Source organism: Molothrus aeneus, chromosome 2 (assembly GCF_037042795.1).
Source record: "Molothrus aeneus isolate 106 chromosome 2, BPBGC_Maene_1.0, whole genome shotgun sequence".
In the NCBI taxonomy this organism is placed as follows: Eukaryota; Metazoa; Chordata; class Aves; order Passeriformes; family Icteridae; genus Molothrus; species Molothrus aeneus.
This window is the reverse complement of record NC_089647.1, coordinates 101,739,530-101,762,129: the sequence shown is the minus strand read 5'-3', so window position 1 is coordinate 101,762,129 and position 22,600 is coordinate 101,739,530. Positions and strand designations below refer to the sequence as shown.

General features: G+C 39.0%; 1 protein-coding gene across 4 annotated transcripts in view; it reads left to right on the top strand.

Annotated features, from left to right (window-relative positions):
* Positions 1-22,600, top strand: part of SH3KBP1 (SH3 domain containing kinase binding protein 1) — a 211,680-nt gene that overhangs the window by 68,973 nt on the left and 120,107 nt on the right. For all 4 annotated transcript variants that reach the window (XM_066545410.1, XM_066545409.1, XM_066545412.1 and 1 more), the window contains exon 3: positions 8,435-8,558. In XM_066545410.1, the coding sequence (XP_066401507.1) occupies positions 8,435-8,558 (124 nt within the window). The remainder of the gene's footprint in view (positions 1-8,434; positions 8,559-22,600) is intronic.

Sequence of the window (22,600 nt, the reverse complement as noted above, 5' to 3'; positions counted from 1 at the left end):
TGTAGAATACACTGGATGTAGGAGTTAATTTTCTTTTCATAATAACTGCTGGTTTGCCACTTCATAGTAAATTTGTTTGTTGCCAGTTGTTTGCATTAAATCTGACCTAATAATTTTTTGACCTTTGTTATAAGTAAAGTTTATAAATAAAATTAGTACCAAAATGAGTATTTAAATGTTCAAAGAACAATGTGCATGACAGATGGGCCGTAGAAGCCTTTACCTATGGCAGTGTAATGAATTTATGATTGTGCAGGCTGGTTCTATGTGAACAGTAGGCAGGGAGCAGAGTCCTGACAGGAAGCTTTGCAGTGCTCATAAGGCCTTTCAATCTGAGGAGAAGGGTGGCACTATGGGCTTACCTGAGCAGCCATGAAAGCAGCACTTCTGGCTGTGCTCAAGGCTTTATCTGTGCTGGGAGGGAGCAAATCAGTGCATCTGTTTTATGTAACACAACAAGAAACACAAAGGAGGGTAAAGCAGGTCAGAGTCCTCATCCTTAAGGTACCTGTTCTGCTAGAGTAGATATGCTGTTCAGTATGTAAAACTTGGTGAACAAATAGCAACAAATAGCAACAAAACTTGGTGAACAAATAGCAATATCTGCTTTTCTCTGTCGAGCTGTAAATCAGATAGCAGTCATGTGAGCCACAGAAATAGACCTGATTTGAAAGGCCAGATACAGAAATGAAAGAGAGGTTTAGGAGGCTGTGGTTACAGAACTAGGCAGTACTGGCACAAACCAGGAGGCTCCTGAACTGTAACTCGTGGGGGTTTTTGTGGGCTTTTTTTTTTTTTTTTCTCTGTCACATGCCTGACAGCTGGGAACATGTTTCCTATAAACTTGGGATAAGCTGATAGTGAAAAAAGGAGAGAGGATGTGGAATCCTGCAGCAGTGAAACAAGAGCACAGCTTTTGTCATGAGCTCAGAGGATGTGTGCAGAGGCACTTTGGGACCTGTGCCTCTGTTAGAAACTGAGGGTCACTGCTGCAAAGCACAATCTCCAAACCATCCTTCCCCCTCTGCTTGGTGACAGATCCACTGCTGAGTGTCTCCTGTCACAACCAGCTGATGGGGAGGTCTCAGGCTTGATCACGGTGCTTGAAGGTCCCATGTCCTCCCTCTGTGTCTTGGACCTGGCATTGCCCTAGAAAGGAGAAACTAAAAGCTAGTCATGCAGAAGCCTGGAAAATAAAAGCTAGATGGTTTCTTATTTCTCCCTAAATGTTGTCACTTTACTTTTTAACAGAATGTAAAGCTCATGCTATGAAAGTATACTGGATTTTAGTGCAGGCAACATCTTTCTGGTTGAAAATAATTTTAATCTTGATTGTAGTTCAGTTGCTGGGAACATTTGTTCCAGTCTTGCTTCAGAATACATTGTTTATTTATATTAGAACTACAAGATTCTTGAAAATCAGAGTCACATTTCTAACTAAGGACATTTGTAATTATTCAATAACTCTTAACTAGTTTTAGTGAAAATGTCACAGGAAATTATTTAGGAGGACTAAATATTAAATTGATCTACTGTGCAGCAGAGTTCTATTTTGAGGCATTTAATAATTGAATGATTGAACTCATATATTGTTTGAAGTTACAGACACTGTCTGCAGGAAATCAAGGTGGCATTTGTCTCCCTGAAGGTAAAGTATGGTTTTTGAGAAAAGGGATTGAAGGAAAAGCATTCTGTGTCTCAGAGGGCTCAAAGTTCTCCTGACATTTCCATTGTCATCTTTTGATAATTCAAATATATTGTATTTGAATATGTTTCCTCTTTGCTGTGTATGATTCCAGGCTCTTATTTCTGCTCCCAGATTTGGCTTCAAGCAGGGCACATGATACAGATTTTAGAATTGTGAAAGACTCATTCTTTCTCAGCTTTCAACTCTTTCATTATGCACGTGTCTTGTTTTCAAAAGCTTTGATTTTTATTAAACCTCTTGCTCCCAGGATGCTAGAACTGTTGTTCCCTTCATATGGAAGCCACAGATAAATCACCTTATAGTCTGATAGTGATTCTTCTCATAATTTTTCATGGCTCCCAACAGTTTTGAGGAATTAAGAGTTGGCTTTAGGATTTTGTACCTGCAGCACTACAAAAAAATCATTTTGTTGCATTTAGAGTCATGGAAAACGTTGCAGCAATTTCCTCAAATGTTTTCAGCTGAGTTTCCTGTAAAGGTCAGAACTGTTATAGTAAAAAACTTGAAACTTTGGTGTAGTGAAAATGGCAGAAGTTCTTGTACTTTCCTAACTGTAACTTTTATGGCTGACCTAATTCAAGCATTTGCTCTAACTTCAAGGAAGCTTTTTGATAGAGGGGCGGAAACTTCATCATGTAAAGGCACATAAATAGGGGAAACTTGTTCCTTGAAATGTAATAAATGATTCAATTCTGAGAAAAAAAGCTAGGTCTTGCAAACAGCAGTAGAAAAACTATGTTTTCACTTTGAAAGCTGTTAACTGTTCTTTTTGCCTCTCTTCAGAATGACAAAGCATGTGTCATTCCAATGAGTAACAGTTTTTTACTTATAAAAGATAAGGTGCTTAATTTATAAATTTTAATTGTGTTTAATTTATACATTTTATATGTTGGAATAGCCATTTAATAGGGTACAGGTATACTTGAATATACTGTATTTTCCTATGTGGTGGACTTTCATCACACTATGTAATTTGTTGTTATTTGAAGTTTTGTCACGTTGTAAAGCTGATGAGCTTAGGGATAACATCTTTCAAATTTCCTGTGATTTATACTGATGTAGGATAGGATTAGAGAAGATCCAAATAAAAACAGCTCAGGTATTGTTTAGGGTTTTGTGTTTCTTTGGAGAAAATATATTTCAAAGTTTGCTAGAAGAAAAGAATCTTTTCACAGTGATTTGGCTATTGATATCTATGCAATATGGTTGAATCCTAGTTACAAAAAAATAGAATTTTTTAATGTATTAAAAGGATGTACAAAGTTTAAGGGCCTTTATGCCCTCATAACATCTTTGAAATCATAATATTTCATGGAATGAAGTCTAGTTTATTTTTAAAGTTCACAATTACTTTTTTCAGTATTTCTCAGACTGAGGATGCTTCTTCCCAGTAAGAACTGCTTATCATATTGGAATCACACTGAAACCCACGTAGATGGGAGGTGGGAGCTGTCTTAAAATTTCTGACATCAAGAGAGCATCTTTTAGATTTAGTGGTTGAAATGCAAGGTTACTTACTTAAGGGTTGGGTTCCTGAGGCATAGCCTGTTGAAAATGATCTGCTGTTAACCTGAACCTGCAGTTATCTCTGTGTGGGCTAGGAAAGAAGTGCATCATTTAGATCCATGAAATTTATACTGGGCAGTGCTCCAAAACCAAGAACCAAAGAGTCCCAAAGATTAGGCTTAGAGATATTTTTGAAGCTGTTAGCGCTGTGAAAGCCTACTTCTTTGCAAATGGGTTGTGTGAGTGAGACAGCTGCTCATTCTGCAGAAACATCTCACAGGAACTGAGAGGTAAAGAGCCAAGCACTGCACTCAGGATCCCTTTGAGCTCCTTCTCCTGAGGCTCTTTGTGGGGTTTCCATTGACATCTGTCTTGTGAACTTTATTCTGGGAGGGGCTCTCAAGTTTGCCAAGCCTGTTCCAGATATTGTCAGCACAGGGATTGCTGGTGAAGGTTCTCACACTGTGTCCCTTGGAGGAGACCCAGCGTGGCGCAGATGTCCGGCTGTACCAGTCCACCCACCCCGTTCCACCCAAGGGCAGATTGTATCTGGTTGTATCTGATCAGGGTGTGAAATATCTGCTGTAGTCAAAATAAAAACCAGAAACCAGTGCAAAAGTCTTGGTCAGGAGGTGCACTGAAGTCCTTGCTGGACAGGCAGCAGGTTGATCTTTTCCCAGTATTTTTGGGTTGATCTTTTCCCAGTATTTCTTGATATTTTCCCAGTATAGTTGCAGTCCAATATCTTACCTGTCTAGTTTCTCCTCTCCTTTATTACACAACCTTCTTTTTCAAGACACAGCAGTTCCTGAACTTGAAACTGGACTATTAGTTTCTGTTCATCCTCCTTTAGCATTTAAATTCAGCTGTTCCTGAACCACTCATGGCAGATTGAGGACTTCTATCCTAACTGGAAGTTTGCTTTCTACTTATTTGTGTATATGGAATTTCTCCTTTAAAAAAATAATATCTGCAAACTTCAACTTCAAATCAGAACTGGAATTAGATTTTGTTGTACACTGGGGAAAGTTTCCACAAGCCCATATGCATGGGTTTGCAAGCTCATTTGCCTACTCTTTCCTCATGTGGTAGGCTTCAACTCCTTGCAGATCTGGAAGGACTGGGTTACATAGAGAGATTTCTATAACTATTACTGATAAAGCACCAAGCTTTTAGGGCCATTGTAGTTCATTTACCAAATATGCCAGGTAGGCATATTCAGTATAATTTTTTGCAGTAAAATAAAGTGAGATTAAAATAAAAATAAAGTTAATTGGTATATTTATTTCATCAGAGTTGTTTGTGTTTGTTTTCACTTCATTTTTTCAAGAATAAATGCAATTTTGAGTAAGACATTATATATTTTAGAGTAATAATCTATTTTTTTACAGCAGATTAGAGTGGGGATAGATGTAAAAGGTTATGTCAATATTTCTGAATTTAATAGCACCAAGGGTCCCTTTGGCCTGAGGATAAGTGTGCCTGGTTGTGTTTGAGCCACAGCTGAAGAAAAGTTCTAAAATCCTGAATTCCCCCAAGGTGAACACTACAGAAGAGAAGAGAGCAAGGAGGCAGGAGAACACATACTAGAGAGAGGAGAGGGGCTGTAATATTGGCATGAGTGTTTGCTGCAGGCTACAGGGGTGAGGCTGCTGGAGGCTGGGGCATTTGTTAGGTTTTGTTTATAGGTTTTTAGTCTTATGCTGTAGACTAAGACCAGGAATTGGAAAGATGTGCCAAGGTCCTAAAGCTGGCATTTCGTACTGCAGAATGCATCCTAAGCCACTTAGATATGGGCTTCCCATAGGGTATTGCTAAGTATGAATGTGTTTCTGATAAGATTTTAGCTTAGTAGGGCTGGATTGATCTTTACTTGATTTCTGTTTCATTATTTAGACAATTCTCCTCTTTTCCTTTCAACTCCCTCCAGAGTGTGTAATTTCAGGTTGCTGGGGTTGATCATGTCATGTTACTCTGGGCAGTAGCTATGAAAGATTATGGCCCTTCTCATGAGCATCAAAGGCAACAGTAATGAAAAGTAGCTCGAACAAATGTTAGAAAGGCACAGAAAAAAGAAGTCCTTGGACAATTTTGATGACTGCAAGGTGCCAAACCTTCTGTATGAATTTTGGCTTAGTGGACACTCAGCATGTGTGCCTTTCTTCTTTCCACAAATAGTGGATGAGAAGGAAGTGCAAGACTCCCCACCCTACAAACAAATGCCAGTGTTTGGAAGTTGTCTTGCATTCCTTTGCTTTTTTCAGGAGCCAAACAAGGCTTTCTCAAAAAGCTGTCAGCAGCAGCAAAGGCACCAGTGTCATTCAGCTGGAGACTAAAGGGTACAGCATTGTTTTCTGTTATAGCAGACAATTTTCTCTGTCAGTTTTGAAGTTGCAAAAGGATTTTTACAGTTAAAAATATAGTACTACTGTTTCAGAATTTGTGAGTTGAGGATTTAATTACATTCTGACATAAAGAATGAAAAATAACACAGTAATGGCACACAGGAAGTAAGTTCTGGCAAGACGGGGTCTTCCGTAGGATGTTATCTTGTGGTCTTGTTCACATGAGAATGCTGTTTGACTCACAAATTCTGTTTAAACGGCAGATAATTTTTAATAGAGTTTGTCACCTAGCTGCAAAATAGATGTAAAGCTCTGGGTGAAGTAATTTATTTACATTTTCATTTTTAAGGCTGTGAAAAAGAAGCTTGTGGAATAATGTACGTGTTAAGTCTAGTCCACTTCTTTTAGAAAGTGATATATTCTTCTAAATGTATAAAGTGTTCCTAAATTCTCACATGGTTCACTTTTTTACCAGAACTATGAACAATATTTCTTCTAACAACAGCAGCATCTATCACACAGATATCACACACCTCTCATCCACATATTCACATTTGTTATTTCAGTTATTATGGTTACTCTGAGGAGTTGTCTCTTAGATACTATTTTACCGGTGTGATGGCAGTAGATAAAGGATTTATTCTACCTGCCATAGGCAGTAATTTATTAAAGTTTTATCTCTGCTAATGTACTGATACACAGAAAATACTTTGGGCAGATGTAGAAGACTGTATTAATGTTGTATATCTCATAAGTCAGCTTTGAAATAATAATTGCTTTGGGGAAATAAAAGGTATAAAAAATTATGAGATTCAGGTTTAAGGTGCATCTTACAGAGAATAACTTAAAAATTCTTGCTTTGCTTGATGCTGTTCACAGATGACAACTCCAGAAACTTCAAATAGAAATGTGCTTTCTATGCTTTAGTGCTCATATCTGATATGCTGAAAATCTAAATAAGATCTACAGTATTTCCTGTGTATGTACAGTGCTGGGGTGATGGAAGTTGATTCTGCACTGGTTTGTAGGAGAGGGTGGTGAATGTAAGAGAGCTGGAGAGGTAGTGGTTTTTGTAATGGAAAGAGCTCATCCAAAGCCATCACCTGTCTGATGCCTGTTTAATGTAGATCTCATCAAATTTGCAAATGATATCAAACTGTGGGAGCAGCTGACATGCTTAAAGGCAGGGCTGCTCTTCAGAGGGCCCCAGACAGGAGCATTATGGAATCCAGCAAGACAAATACCAGTTCTTGCCCTGGGAAGGAGGAATGTTGGCTGCTCTGCAGAGTGGGACCTGATAAATTTGGGAACAACTCTGCTGAAAAGGACCTGTGGGTCCTGGTGGGCAGCAACATAAACACGTGCCAGTCTTGTACCCTGGCACCAACACAGTGAACAGCATCCTGGGCTGCATTAATTGCCTGCAGATTGAGGGAAGTGGACATCCTCCTTTACCTGGCACTCATAAGTCCATATCCAGAGTACAGCATCCCATTTTGTGGATGGGATGAGAATTTTGCATAAAGGGAAGATATTGATGAGTTGAAGCAAGTTCTGTGCCTCTGGAAGCTGCTCCCTAAGGAGATGCTAAGGGAGGTGTGGGCTTGTTCAGCCTGAAAACAGGGTTTTGGGGGAACTTCTGCTACATAGAAATTGTTATCCAAGAGATAGTGACACACCCTTCACAGTGATGCCTGGTGGGCAGGACAGGAGAGAGCAGATGGGACTTGAGAAGAAAGTTCTAGGCAAGATATAAGGAAAATCTTTGTCACTGTAAGTCAGTCAAGCAGTGGGCTTCTGCAGCCTCTGTCCTTTGAGGTTTTCAAAACCCAGCTGCTCAAATAGCCCTTAACAGCCTGGTCACCTCCACTCAAGGTGACCCTGCTTTGAACTGAATTGGAGGAGGGACCTTCTTCTGAGTTCTCTCTTAGCCTGAGTGGCTCTGTAGGACAAAGCTTGGAGCCAAAACTCTTTTTTTCCCTGATATTTTGGGACATGGTTATAAGCAAATGGTTCAGCCTCTGTAGTGTGTCAGTTATCTGTCTAGAAAGTGGAGGTAATGCTGTTTGTTTTCTTTAGTGGCATTTCCAGATAAGATACATGGAAGGTGATGATATTTTGGGTGCTTTGTCACAGTGGGTATGGACAGCAACACAGTTAGGCTTTTAAAGTCTGCCTAAGAAGCTGATAGAGAGGATCTGTGCATCTCTAGCAGTAACTGTGAAGCTGTTTTCTGTGGATTTACTTTCATGAAACCCCACCATATAAATTTTTGATATGTATTGTAAATCCCCTTAAAAGGTAGCGAGCAGCAAAATGTGTCAGTGTTAGCAACAGCTCTGACAGCAGTCTTGCTATATGCTTCTGCCAATTATGGTAACATTTGTCATATTTTCCTAGTTAATAGGTTTTTTTTCCTGCTATGGTGGTTGTTTCTGTGGTCTTCTCATTGGAGGGGAAGCAGACATAGCTGCTTTACATCAGGAGCACTGTGCTGGTTCTGCCCTGTGTATCAAACGTACAGCTCACTGCTTGATAAACTGAGACATTAATTGTTTCCCCTCCTCACACTTTTCAGCTTTGGTGATCTTTATTAAGAGATTTTTAAAGCTATCCTACAATTTTCATGCATAGATAAGGAGTTATTTGAAAAAAAACCCACAATAGTGCCCATTGGAAAAGGTTACTGAAAATTGCTTTCTTTTTGTGGCATTTCAACTTTGTAAGGGTCTTTGAGGTAACATTAGAGCAGGCAGAGGTGTGTACATAGAACTTTTAAGAAATCTTGGGAGCTTGAGATTTATAATATTCTGTAATACCTTTTTTTAAAACGTGTTCTTTTTTTTTCTTTTCCCTCTCTACCTGTCTTCTGCAGGAAATAAAGAAAGACATGAAGAAAGAAAATACTGCCAACAAACCACCAGAGAAGCCTATAAATGAAGTTTCCAATGGAAGCCCTTTACTGTTGTCTGAGACAATTATTAGAACCAACAAAAAAGGTATAGTATATGGACATTAAATGTAGATTAAATTCAGGCTCTGCAAAGAACAAAATGTAAACCTTCCTTGTTTCTAGAAATAAAGCTAGAGTCTATTTAACTGAAAAGGCATGGCAGGAATAATAATAGAAAAAAAATCTTTGTCCTCTTGGACTGGTATATATGGATGCACGTCTAATATTTCCACTTTAATTTGCACAGACATCCCTTTCTTTTTAAGGAAATCCCTCCTCCATAAATTTAATTAAAGAAAGTTGTATGAGGAGATTGCTAAAGCTTAATAAAGTAAGGAAGTGGCAGCTTGCATGTATGGAGGGTTTTGCACAGGGATGTCAGTCTACATTCACATATTCATGCTTTGTCTGGGACAGAGAGCTCTAAAAAAGGAAAAAAGAAGTGGAAAACATACAACTTAATGTATTAGTTTCTTGGGAAGTGTCTTTCACTGTCTTTCATTTGAGACTGGAATGTGTGCTCTTCATGTCTGTCTTGACTCCCAATGCAGATTCCTATGTAGGGTCTTGGGTAGCTAAAATGAAAGCCCCAAATCTTCTGTGTCATACCCTAGCTCCCTGCCCTGCTTTCAGAACTATCAGAACAAAACAAAAATTTGGAAATATAAAACCTGGATTTTTCTTCAGGTTATGTTTATGCTCCTGTTTGTTTGTAGGAGGACAATTGGGTCTGTGCAAGAGATGTGCTGTAATTTTTTCTGGGGGATTCACTTGACAGTTCCTTGCTTGCTGTCTTATACAGAATATCTGCTGTCATTAATCATTGCTGTAATGTAATGTCCATTTTAGTGTGCCTTCTGTATTTTTAGGACTGTTATGGACATTTCCTGTTATGTATTATCAGCTAGCATTTTATTTGAGCTGCAGTTTCAGTAGAGGTCTTATACTTAAGGTTTACAGCTGCAAGTGAAGAAGAATTAATAATTTTTTGCAAAATTTATTACTTCCTTTAAAATGTGAAGCAGACTAATCTCTACCTCTTGTGCAAGGATTGATATCCTCTGAAAGAAAAGATTGGAAATAAATCTCAGAAACCTTTGTCTTTTGAGCTTGCAATGTTGTCTTGAATCTAGAGACACGTCCAAAATTTCTGCTTTGGGTCATAAGTTTTTCAAGCAACAGCAGAATTAAATTACTAAGAATTATTATTTTTCATGGCTGCTATACAGAACCATATGAATAGTTGGGAAATTATCTAGGGACCAAGTTTGTTCCATATTGCTTCTGCTGCTATTTGGAGAAGGCTAATAGCTGTGGCAGAAACAGAGATTTGTTTCAGTCACAAGGGGATATCACTCCAAATATGGATCTTAGAGCACTTTCTCCTCCTTTTTCTTCCCTCTGGCTAGAAGCTTTAAAGGATTCAGGAGAGAAAGATTTTTCTGTCCCTAGCTGAAGAATACAAAACCTCATAATTACTGAGATGAGAAAAGCAAAGTCTGACATGATGATTTGTAAGCTGAGGCAGGGGTTAGGTTTGGAAGTAGCAGATTTCATATGAGGACGTTGTTTCACTGGACTTGGCTGGTGGGGATTGCACTTCTTGTGGCCACCTGTACATCGTGTCAGGGTTGGTGCACTGCTCATGTTGGCTGCTTCTCCACAACCATTTCTGCTGCTGCAGAAAAAGCAGGTGCAGGAGGCCATGATCTGGCACCACAGCCAAGGATGCACGGGGCACAAGGCAAGAGAGCTTCCCCCCGTTTTTCCTGGGATCAGTTTGAGCATGGTGCCACAGTAGCCTTGTTTAAGTGTGGAGAGTTGAGAAACCCAATTGCTGCTGGGTTCAAAAAGAGTTTTTTAAGATCTGTGTGGCCAGTCTCCTTGTGGAAAGTGTTGCCATATTGAAAAGGGAGCCCTAAGTGCTATGGGTGTTACTTTCTTCAAGGATTCTTGTCCCGGGATTTTTATTAAATCCTAACTCAATCTGTTTACTTATCACAGAATATGACCTGAAAGACATGAAAAAGGGGACAGGATGTTTGTGTTTGGTTCATTGGTTGGTTTGTTTTCTTTTGTTCTCTTTGTTATTAGGAAGTGAGGAGGACAGGGGTGCATCTAGAGGTCTTTAGCCGCTGTTCAGCAGTGAAAGTGATAGGCAGTATTATTTTTTTGCTTGGGCAATGTAATCCTGCTGCTTGTAACTTCAGAGCAGGTCCAGTGATGTGGGAGTGAAGCATTCTGTGCTGCTGCATTGTTTTTATTACCAAGATGATGAAAATAAGTGCTATTCTGCTGCTGTGGTGTTATATTGTATAGTTTTACTACTTAACTTGGTTGGCCTAATTTAAGTGTCAGCACTTTAGCAAGCATTTACATTTTGAGGAGAGGAATCTTGGCCTCTTGGGCTTCTGGCTTGTAGAGAGTTTTTCCTTGAGTAATATTGACAAGTCTCCAACAGTGGTATTCAAGGAAAATAGCTAAGTTATTTGTAAGAAACATCTAAGTAACTAAGAGGAAAATAATGAATTTCTCAACTAAAAAGGTATTTAGGATCCAACTTTATATCCTGTTTTTTTCATGCTAATTATTTCTAAGTACTGTATTGAAATTAGGGGTTCTAATAATAAAATCAGTGTAAATTTAAATAAGTGGCTGCATAATATTTATTTGCTGACTGGAGTTAAACCACAACAGTAATGGGTGTTGGATTACACGTGTAGTGTAACATAGGAACAAATTAAAGATGGTGTAACTCCACCAGCAGGAACCTACCTGGGTTATTACTTCCATTACATAGTGAGGGTTACAACTGGTTGTACGTCACCATTTGTGAATCACTCAGGTTTTTGTTACAAAGGCCAAGAGGAGATGGAAGGATTTGATTTTTTCTGCTTTTCACCGTGGGCAGTAAAACCAGAATATATCTCATCCTTTAATGTTTTTTGTTGACCACAGATATTTGTGACCTAATGGAAAAAACCAGTAGTGACCACTGCTGTGGTGGACATAATTTAGTTTAGGAAATGCTATGGAACTTTTGCTAAATCACTAACTGTTGGCCAAATTACCACACTTATCTTCCTAGGTCAGGTATTTTAATAGGTATTGCTTTTTCAGATAGGCAAGGCTTTATTTTTTCTGATTTATTGCAGTGACTTACCCAGATTTATGAGTAACTTCCATGTATTCTGGGTGGCTCTGCCTTAGGCTGCCTATTGGCAAAACCTGGTTTATACCTGCCTCATTAAGATGTTGAGATCTGCTCCAGCATGGTAGTGATGGCAATTAACATCCAGGAAACGGAGCATTATAATTTACCACTGCAGCGTGTTAATTCTTCACCTCTGAAAGGCTCAGGAAAGGGCCATTTGCTGGAGTGTAGGGATGGGGTTTGGGAAGCATGATGGCCCCATGCTTTCCCTGGCTGCTCCCAGGGCTGCAGCAGCTCTGGGCTGGTTTGATGGATGCTTCAGGTGCTGCAGTGTCAGCCCTGTCTATTCCCTTTTCTAGGGACAAAGGCTGTGGCACTGAGGCACCTGTCTGAAGCTGGAGGAATGTCAGATGTTGGTTGGCTTGCATATTCATTGCCAGAAACTGGGAGGGATCGTTATAGTTGGTTAGATAGATCGTTATAATATAGATATTATGAACTATCCTGTAGTTCATAAGTCAAGAAAATCCTTTCCTGATCATGAGTGGGTCTTTGAGTATAACTTTTCACTGCTTCAGATTTTTTTGTTGGCATATAGTACTATTGTTCTAAAACTTTTATAAAGCTGACATTAAAAAAAAATATTAAAAACCAGCTTTTATTCTATTTAGAATTGGCATTGTTGCACTTTGGTAATAGCAGGATGGGAAAGTCTTTTATTCTCCGAGAACATTTTCAGATTGTTTGAAAAAAGCAAAATTATTGCTATTGTTGCAATTATTTAATAACATAAGAAAATTGCAACCAGGTCCTGGAACAGAAAAACACCGAAAGATATCTTTTATTTTCCTTAAATGATTTTCCAACATGGTGAAATTCCATCTCTTCTAAGTTAACTTTCAAAATCTAAAACAAGATCCAAAGTTGTGCAACTGTTTCAGATCTGTCATAAATTCAGTATGATCTTCATTCAGGTATAAAGGGACATAATGGAAACCTGCCTTGGATAAGCTTTAAGTGTTAAATAGCTATAACTTATTTTAGACTAGTTTTGCTCTGATTTTTGAGTATCCTATTTTTAAGTATCTTATTCATTGTGCTGTTTTGTGTGTCTGGGAACAAGAGCCCACTTGCTTAGGTCAAGTTGCAAAACTGGAACTGATAGACTGTATTTTGTAAGTAAACTCACAACAATTGTTATATGAGTAAACATATTTGAGGCAGAGATATATTTCCTTGTCAGATATATTTGTTTTCTATAAACTGTAATTGCAGGCTGCATTGAGCCAGCAAATCTGGAACAGTTTATCACGTGTTACATGCTCTTAATCAAAGCCAAATACTGAGAGCAAGGAAAGTTTTTTCTAGTTCTCTTGAGAATTATTTAATTTACCTTCCAGCCTACATTTAAATAATAGAGAGCATTTGCATGCAATGCTAAAAGGGAAATTTTGTGTAAATAGGTTTGCTGATATAATAGGTTTAATTTAGGAATAAATAACAAGTCTGTTATATGCAGAACTGAGATTTAAGTCTATTTTTGTAAATTAGGGAAACAGGGAAAGTATTTTGCAAGAAAAATGCTTCATCATTTTGTTTGATAGTTTTTTTATTATTTGGATATAAAAAGGCACCCTATTTATTAGAAACACCCCATTTATTAGAAACCCAGGCTGTTGGCTTCTCAGCATATGAGTGTGTTGATTCAATCTTTTATTAAATAATCTATGTAAGCTATGATTCTGGTAATATTTTTCAACAGAAAGGCAAACTTCAAAATCTTTTTCATAAAATATTTTATTACCAAGAAGTGAAAGTGGCTGCCTTCATCATGCTTGATGAGGTGTCTGACCCTCAGTATGCTCAGCTTTGGTTTTCCTTTCTAACACAGTAAGTTTGAAGGCATTGATCTTTTGTTGGATTATTCTTCTGCTGTTTACACATTCGGGCCCTCTCCACAGACAGGCTTTGGTGTTCCCTTGCAATACTGCCAGCTTCAGAGAAATTATTGCTAGCAGGGAAAAAAAAATCCCTTTCATTTTTAAGATCAGCTAATTGGTGTATAATCAGTATACAGTTTACACAAATTGCACAAGAACATACTGCTCAGCCTATTAAGGTTAAAATATGCATGCAACATATGACACCAACCCAAAATGGGACATAAAAAATTAATGGCACAGGAAACTTGAATGTGCAAAATATTTATTCTTTGAGTTTAAATACCATATCTGGATATGCATATGTAGTGTCTCAGATGATACACATTTCCTTTAAAAGTACTGTTTTTTTGAAAATAAGGGTGAAAATTATCCCAGTATTTAGCTAAGCTACACTGTCCTGGAAGTCGGTGCTTTCAGTTCAGAGAGGTAGGAAAGGACACCAATCTGTGCTGGACATGTGGGTGTGACATTGACATGATTTTTTTTGTGGATGGAAGAAACATCCCAGTGCTGTCTTCTTGGCAGGAGTGGAATGGGTGCTCACTCATTCTTTTCAAGCACATCTTGTTTATGAGTTCAGTTTAAATAATGACTTGAGATACATAAAATCTAAATTTCTTTTCCTGTGTTGTGGTCATTTGCTACCCTGGTATTCAGTTAAGGTACCATAATCTATCCAGATTCCAGTATCTTTTTCCAGGAGATCATTTATTTTCCTGTTATTTACTGTGCAGTGCCCCCCATCTTTTTTTAATCCTAATTGCTTACCCTTTCTTTTCAATTACTCCTTTCTTGTAGTCTTTCTTCTAGTGCAGGAACAGCCTATAGAAAGAAGAAGTCACTCTGGGTTTGAAGTGAAATCCCAGGTTAGTTCTATCCTCTGGGCATCTGTTTGCCTCAGTGGCTCCCTTGTATGTCATGTATTCAGCTCTAGGAATCCCATTTATGGACCATGCTGGGAAACACTAAACAAAAACACAGTCATTGCATCAAGGAGCTGACTATATGTACATCTGTGTGTGTATCTATTATGTATTAAACAAGGTAACAGATAACTAAAAAAAAAAAGAGTAATGCAAGAGAAGGTGCCATATTTGGGCAATTGCTAGCTGTCTGTTTTCAGGTTTCTTGCAGAGAGAGCACATTTGTTTTAATAAAATATTTAGATCTGGATTTGCATTTGGAAGCTGGGAGGTTGGTATGGGGAAAATTGGGACAATGGTTTAGAATTTAATTTTTTCCAGTTGGATGCTGGACAGGACAGAGAGGAGGCAGAAGATGACCTTTTCATAAGGAGCCTAAAGAGATGTGGGAGAGCAGTCCCTGCTGAGCATTCTCAGCAGCTTCCAGATGAAGCAGAGGGAGGTAGTTATGGAAACAGATGTGGGCATCATTTGGCTTGTTGGTTATTTTTATTTAAGCTAGACCCAGAATTATATTTGTATCAATGAAAAAGCAGAGGCAAGTGAATTTTTAGGAAGAAGTGAGAGGGAAAAAGAGAAGTGGTAGAACAGGGCTACGGGGAGTGTTGAAAGAATGAGAAGAAAGTATTTTTGCAAGTAATTTATGTTTATGCACGTACTCAAAAATGCTGTTGAGGAACAGTTTAGAGAGTGGCAGCTCCTTTTTCATGAACACTGAAAAACTTTTGTCTAATCAGTTAAAGGATTTTTTTCTTTTCTAAAAGCTTTGCAATACATTTTACATGCCTGAAGTATAAAACTGTCAGGTATATAATTTATCATTTCTATGAGCCATTTGCAAGCTCACTTTATCACAATATGTGATAACTGTCCACAAGTTGCTAGTCAAAAGCAAACGTTGTCAAACTCAGGTGCAAAATGTTTTTCTAGTCAAATTTATACTGAAATCTCCTTTAAAGAAGGCAAAAACCAAAATATGCTGGTTGTTGAAGTAACAACAGCAATGAAACCTCCTCTTGTCTCAAAACTACCTTTGCCCACCACAAAAGTGGCTGTTGATTTTTCCACGAGGTTCTGCAGATAAATGTCTCCCTGCAGCCAGCAGTTCTGTCCCTCAGTGCTGCTGGATAAGTCACCTGGCACCCAGCAAGGCCTTGCTGCCCTTGAGGTCTGTCCCTGACCTTTCTCCTCTAGACTGAGCTGTCTGTATCTGTCTCCTTTAGCCTTTCATCTGGGTGGTGTGAGATTTTTGAGAAAAACGTGGCTAACTTGATTTGAAAATTAGCAGATCAACCTTTCTCCCCTGTCTCTTCTCACCTGTAATTAAGGAATAACAAACATGAGCAGGGTGGTTCACCAGATGCTGAGCCTTGGAGCAAGACTTTGGGATCTCTGTATATTTCCCAGTGCCAAGACAAAATGGCATTTGTGATAGGAGAGAGTTGGACTTCTTATTCTGTGGTGGAGACAATGAAGGCAGAGGAGAAATGCAGGGATACTGTTGTGGAATATGGAACACAACCCTATCTGGACTGAATTTTGGGGCCACGAGAATATACTTTGACTGTGCAAGTTAATATATTTTCCATGAGCTCTGAAGCTTTGCAGGTGTACTTTAAACTGGGTCAGTAACATTTTTTTTGTTGTTCCTTCAGTTATCTTGATGAATTTGTAACTGCTAAGTTAAATATGCCCCTGTAAATGTGCAAGCACACTGAGAGGCAGATCTTAAGTTCAGAGTTCCTTCCCCTTTGCTTGATGAGGTGGTAGCTGGGATGGTGCTGTGTTGATTTTGAGGAGACAGGGAGCTGGTGTTAGCCTTTCCTGTGGGCTGGAGCTGGGGCTGTGCAGCTGTTTACATCCTTCCCCATGGCTTGTAGATAAGAGTAAGCTGTGCTATGTAAGTTACAGCACTAATCAGCATCCTGAGGTAGCTGAAGGTCTCTGGCTCCTGGACAACCATAAAATCCTTTGGATGATTTCTGGGGTTGTAGGTGAGAAGCAGGGCCTGTCAACAGCTTCCTTCAAATTCAGTGTCATGCAACATGGATTGAAGGCCTAAATAATTTGGATAAATGATTGATATTAGAATTTCTTTTTTAACCCATTAAGCCCCCCCATAAAAAAGATTTTTGGATGTAGGTGAAAGTTTAATGCAAACATATGCCTTTGTACTTTTTTAAAAAAAGCTCCATACTTCTGCTGTCTGCATTGCATCAAGTGACTTATTCTGCTGCTGTTGAGTCACTTCAGTGTAGGAAACCTATTGATTTCTGTCTACTTGGACCAGCAGGAAACTACAATTATTATTCAATAAGACCTTCCTCTTCTGATGGAATGGTGTTTTCAAACCCAGGTTGGAACAAACTTCTGCATAAAGTGGCTAGAATGTACATAGCAAAAAGGACCTGTGGCTGCTGGTAGGAAGGAGCATCACTGTTTGGGTGGTTTAGGAGAGCTGGGCAGAGTTCTGCTCAGAAGTGTGCTGTCCTAGGAACCTCTGAGCCAGCTTCTTGTGGGGGTTTGGACAGCAGTGTGTGTCTGGGGAGGGGCTTGAACTCTGAATGCATTTTGCAGAGGCATTTTTCACCTCTGCTTTTGCCCTGCTCCCTTTCCTACATGCATACATGCAATCTCTAGAGTGGTTTAAGCAAACCTTTGCTGTTCTCTGCAAGTGGCAATAAACTGTATGAAAGCAATGCCCATAAGGCACATTGTTCAGGCTCTTTTATGATGTGTGATAGAGTCTATGAAACATTTTACTTTCAGGAATTGATACATGCTTTAAAACCAGTCTTCTGATAAAGCACCACGCCGGAATAAACTTGTTACTGCATTAATTTTAATTATTTTTCACACACTATGTGAAATACTTTGATTCATAGGGTTAAAAGCCCCTGAAATTAGGGAAATCTTCTTTGCTATAACTAGATTTGAAAAACACATGTAGGTATCAGACAGTGCTAAACAATGCATGACCTGGGTTATCCTGAGTAACATGGCATTTTTAGCTATTTAGGTGTTCAGTTGTTGAATTCCTGTATTATGTAAGTGCAGTAACTCCAATAACAAGATAGTTTGCTTGCAAAGGTATATTTCTGATTTCTGCTGGTTTCAAGTTTCCCAAATTTTATTCATTGAGTACTTCATACACGTTTTATCTTATTTCAGAATTTTCTTGTTTACAGTCTACCCTACCATTATCAAGGTGCATACAGCATGGGACCTTGTGCTGTTATTAGTCATGTGTTGTGATGTATAGGACCATTAACCCTGTTTTTTTATGGTTATGTCACTGTTTTCTAATGTTATTTCACAGTTAAGATACACCAGTCATTTGCATTAGCTCCTATTCTATATCTTTTTGCATTCCCCTTTCAATTATAAATACATGTTTGTGCCTCTTCCTTTCTTGCAGTTAATTTGTAGAATCATCCTCTATAAAAATTCAAAGCATGTTGCTGATGATGGTTAGTTTCCAAGCTCAATGGTAGGGTGGTTGTGCTTGACAAGGGAGTGAAATGTGGAAGTGCTGACAAGTGGCTGATGGCTGATTCTTGGCCCCAGCACAGGACTGTGATAGGAAAGATTATTGCTGTTATTATTATCTGTCACACAGCAAGAGCCGCTCTTTCCTAACTTCGGCGCCGACTTTATTTAGAAACAGAAGTGGAGGCTGGGCAGAGTTCCTCGTGGCGAGAAGCAGCTCCCTGCAGATGCCCAAATTAGCTGGGAATGGTTGTTGAAGTCAGCAGGGGTGTTATCCACTGGCATGGTCCTCTGTCTGAGCTGCATCGCTCTGGTGAAGGCCCTCACGACTCCAGCTTTTACTGCAGGATCTTCTGTGGCTGTGAATTTGTGAATCTGCCACTCTGTTCCACAGACTTCCAGAGAGCACTGGCACCACTGTGACAGCCCAGGATATATCTGCTTTCCCCCAAGAAATACTTGGCTGCATCAGAATCTGTTTCTGATATTGTTTTGTCTAGGGACCAGATTTTACCAGCTCTCTACCCAGAGAGTGCTTAGCCTAGCTCTGAAAATACTCTACTCTGGCAATTGACAGATTAACACCACATTATTTTGACTTTCCATGAACTCTGTTCATCATAATACTGTCGCTTAAAACAAAGTTGTTAATTTCCTTTTTCATTACAGTATGATAATATTTTTATTAATGATGTGTCCAAGCCTGATGCCATTGTTAAGACCTCTTTAAGGATTTCAGGTATTTACTTTGTATATCCAAGCTGGTTGTCCTGTCTTGTACTAACATGTTTCATTACTATACATTTAGTACCAGATGTACTTTGTGCTGGCTTCTGTTAGACTCCTGTTAGATTCCAGATGTCCCTGATCTATAGAGTCTGGTATCTAGCTCTGCAAAAGCTGCAAGATGCAGTGTCAGCCATTTTTGCTTCATTTTGCAACTGCAGTCATAAGACTTGGTGTTTTTTAGACCTAGGAATTCTCTGCTAGACTACTGACTCAGCATAGTGTTATCCTAAATTATAAGGGTCACAGTCACTTCTGGGAATTCAGAAGAGGTCAGGAAGTCTCCAGGAAATTATTTAATAAAAAAGGACCAGTGACCTTAAGAAAACCAAAAGATTTAGTCACATGTGTGGCGGTTATCGAGCAAACAGAGTAGTGGAAAACAGAAGTAACAAATGTAAATATTAGCCTGAGGCTGTAGTTTCATGAAGATGTTAATCTTTCATTGCCACCAAAAAAAGAGCCATTTTTCCTTTTTTTGTTCCTCCTATGTTCTGGTACAAATATTTGGCTACATTGTGGGCCAGATGAGGAGAATGATCAAGGTTAGCATTAAACTAGCAAGAGAAAAGCTTGGTTTTAATAGCTGATCTGTTCCTTGCCTACCTCCTCATACTGCTTCACAAGCATTTCATCTGACAGGGTGGCAAGGAGTGTTGCAGGACCTGCAGGAGCAGAAGGATCACTAGTATTGCATTTTATTTGGTTGTAGGTGAAATAGTTCCAAAAGTTCTATGAGAGAGTGATGGTTTGTCAAACTTTTTGTAAGCTGGTTCAAAGTCATTCAATTAAATCAACTGCTAAAGAAAATTGCTCTCCTGTTAGATTCCATTGTGAATATTGCTCTTCACTTTTCTCTTGTGTTGGGAAGGTACAAGCATTGGTCATTGTCCAGAAAAACCATCATTGCAGTTGCATACTGAATTCTTCTAATGTAGATGCCTTCTCACCTGCCAATTCTATGACTTTGAAATCACAGAACTGTTTTGGAGATGGATTTTTTTGCTGACACAGCTGACTGGAGCCAGAGGTCTATTTATTCACAGCTTTTAAGTTTGAGGAAGTAACTTTTCATTCATGTAGCAGGAGTAATGGAAAAGACAAGAGGAACTCAACAGTTATTTTTAGGAAAAGATAGTGTTTATCCCAGCAAAACTAAAAATGTTGTTGAGACATTACACACTTGAAACCTAGACAGTTGTGGTTTTGTTCTTCCATAAGTATTTTAATGTGAAGGAATTTCTCTTAATGCATACTCTACAACCCTGACAGCCTTAGTAGTCCTCCACATACATTTTTATATCTATTCAAATTGGTATTTTCCTATGTGGTGTATGAAAATTCCACTGAAAAGCTGGAAATCAATAATGGCAGAAAAATAGATAACGTGCTTTCAAATGCACAAAGAACACTTTGCCCACTTTCACAAATAAAAGTAATATTATTGATCAAATGTATCAGCATAAGAGCTGACAATAGTTTTGTAGCAGACTGTATGATTCAGAAGGAGATAGTGAAGGGTGTACTGATGCCATTAAAAAGGCAACTAAGTTGGTAAGATATGAAACCAGCCTGCCTGCCTTGCCCAGCATCTGGAAAGTGTGGAAATCTCCTGTCTAAGAAAAACAGAACAAAAAATGAAAGGGACAGTAAACTGGAAGTAATTGCTCAGTTCAACGTGGAGAGCTCCAGCACTCTGGTTAACATGATGCTAAGGAATCTTAGACAGAGTTCTGGGGCAAGTTTTGGGTGGTGGCCAAGTGCTTTGACCTGGGGAGAGAAGTACTTTGTGTAATGCTGCTGAGGAGGGAGAAAAGACAAAGATTAAGGAAAGTTTTGGTGGCAGGGTCAGAAGGGGATCTTGCGTGCCATTGCACCCTTGGATAGAATTAGCAGAGCTGTGCAGCTGGATTCCAGGAGTTGGTTAATTTGGCAGGAAGTTTCATCCTTGCACAGATCAGAACTGACATGAAGTCATCCCTACTCACAGCACGTTGGCAGAAGTGAAAATGGTTGTGGCCCTAGAGGCAGAACCAAAGGGGATTGAGGTGAGGAGTCATGCAAGTATGACATGCCCAGATGTATCATGGAGTGGGGAAATCTGGGTTAGCTACTGCATGAGGGACTTGCAGCAAGCAAAGCAGCAGAGGTTTTTGACATAAAGTTCAGTACAGCTTAGGAGTTGGCATTTGGAACAGTGTTTTAAGACAGGGTTATTTCTGTACAGAAGCCTTTCAATGTCTAATTTAAAATCCATGAAAAGTAGCAAAAAGCTGAAAATACAGGGTAAGTAAACATCACTAGAAAGGTGGCTGGCAATAGATCCCTTGAATAGAAGACAGAATATTTAGTTTGTTCATCATTTGCTATTTTGAGAATTATGGAAATTAAAGGGCTTAATAATAAGGGCTTAATAAAGCTTTTATTATGAAGACTGCAAACCCAACCAGCACATGCTCTGCAGTCAGGTTGTAGGAAGTTCTGTGCCAAAACCTGGGTAAACAAGTGTGAACTGACCATTTCCAGAGAATGGCAGAGTGGTTAAAATCCAGCACATGGGTTTGTTTGAACTATGCTTTTGCTCTGTTTTGGGGCTTCCCCACCGTTTGTGTTGTGAAATTCAATGCTTGATGCAAGAGTGAGACACTGCTCAAGTGGTTATGTGAAGTTAATGTTTAGAAACATAATGCAAGCTACATTATCTTTGGGACCAAAAAAATTTATTGTGGAAATGGACCACTTTCTGGCAGTCTGCAGTGTAAAGGAGACAGATCTTTAGTAGCTATTTCATTATGTAAGGTATTAAAGGTTTTATTAGATTTTCAGCTTTTCGCTGTAAACACTGGATCTAACACTGAGAAACTACTGCTATACTGAAGGGTATGGTACTCCATAAGCAGAACTGTATGTATACAACGGATTAGTATACAATATAGAAAATTATGAGGATTTTATTTTCTTCCTCGCTCTTCTTGTTTTTCAAATCCAAAAATGTAGTGTGAAAGACAGAACTGCTTTTGAAATAAAAATTTAACTGTTTTCTTGAAGAGGAAAAGACAAATTTGTCATTAAGAGATTCTTCAATAATGGTGTATATCTTCATGAAAACTTAATTATTGAGGTCCCATAGGAAACTTATTATAAACCTCATTTCACGATATGAAGGCTCTGATGTTGTTTTCTGAATACACAAATAGTGATTTACATATGAGAGAGGAGTCCTTGAAATCATAACAGCAAAGACACTGTTGTCCTGTGACATTCTGGAGGTCTTTGCTACTAGAAATTTTATTCTAATTTCCTAATGGAACAAATACTTTTTTAAGAGCATCTGTTTATTCACCCTATTCCCCTTGCTTTTTTTGAACTCTCTGCATGCCACCAGCTACAGTTGGCAAAAGAGTAGAGGAACATAATTATTCCATAATTATAACAACACAATAGTTCTTTTAAATTGAAAGGAGAATAGGGGAATTAGTGCTTCCAACTGAATGAAGACCTCAGTTCTGAGTGGCAACAGGCAGTGGCCAAGCCACACAGGTGTGCTGGCCAGTCAGTCAGTGCCTGTGCAGCTCTGAAGCAGTCCCAGCATCTACTATCACCTTCCCAGCTGTGCAGGTCTAGGATACAAGTGGGAGCTGGGACAAGATGAGGTGGGAGCAGGTTGAGGTGATTAGAAGGCATTGGGTGCTGTGGGAGGATGGATTGTAGCAGAATGGAGACAGTGCTGAGGGCAATCTCACCCCTGAGGAGTTGCAGCTGTACTGATTGCCAAAGAGTAGGAACAGCCCTG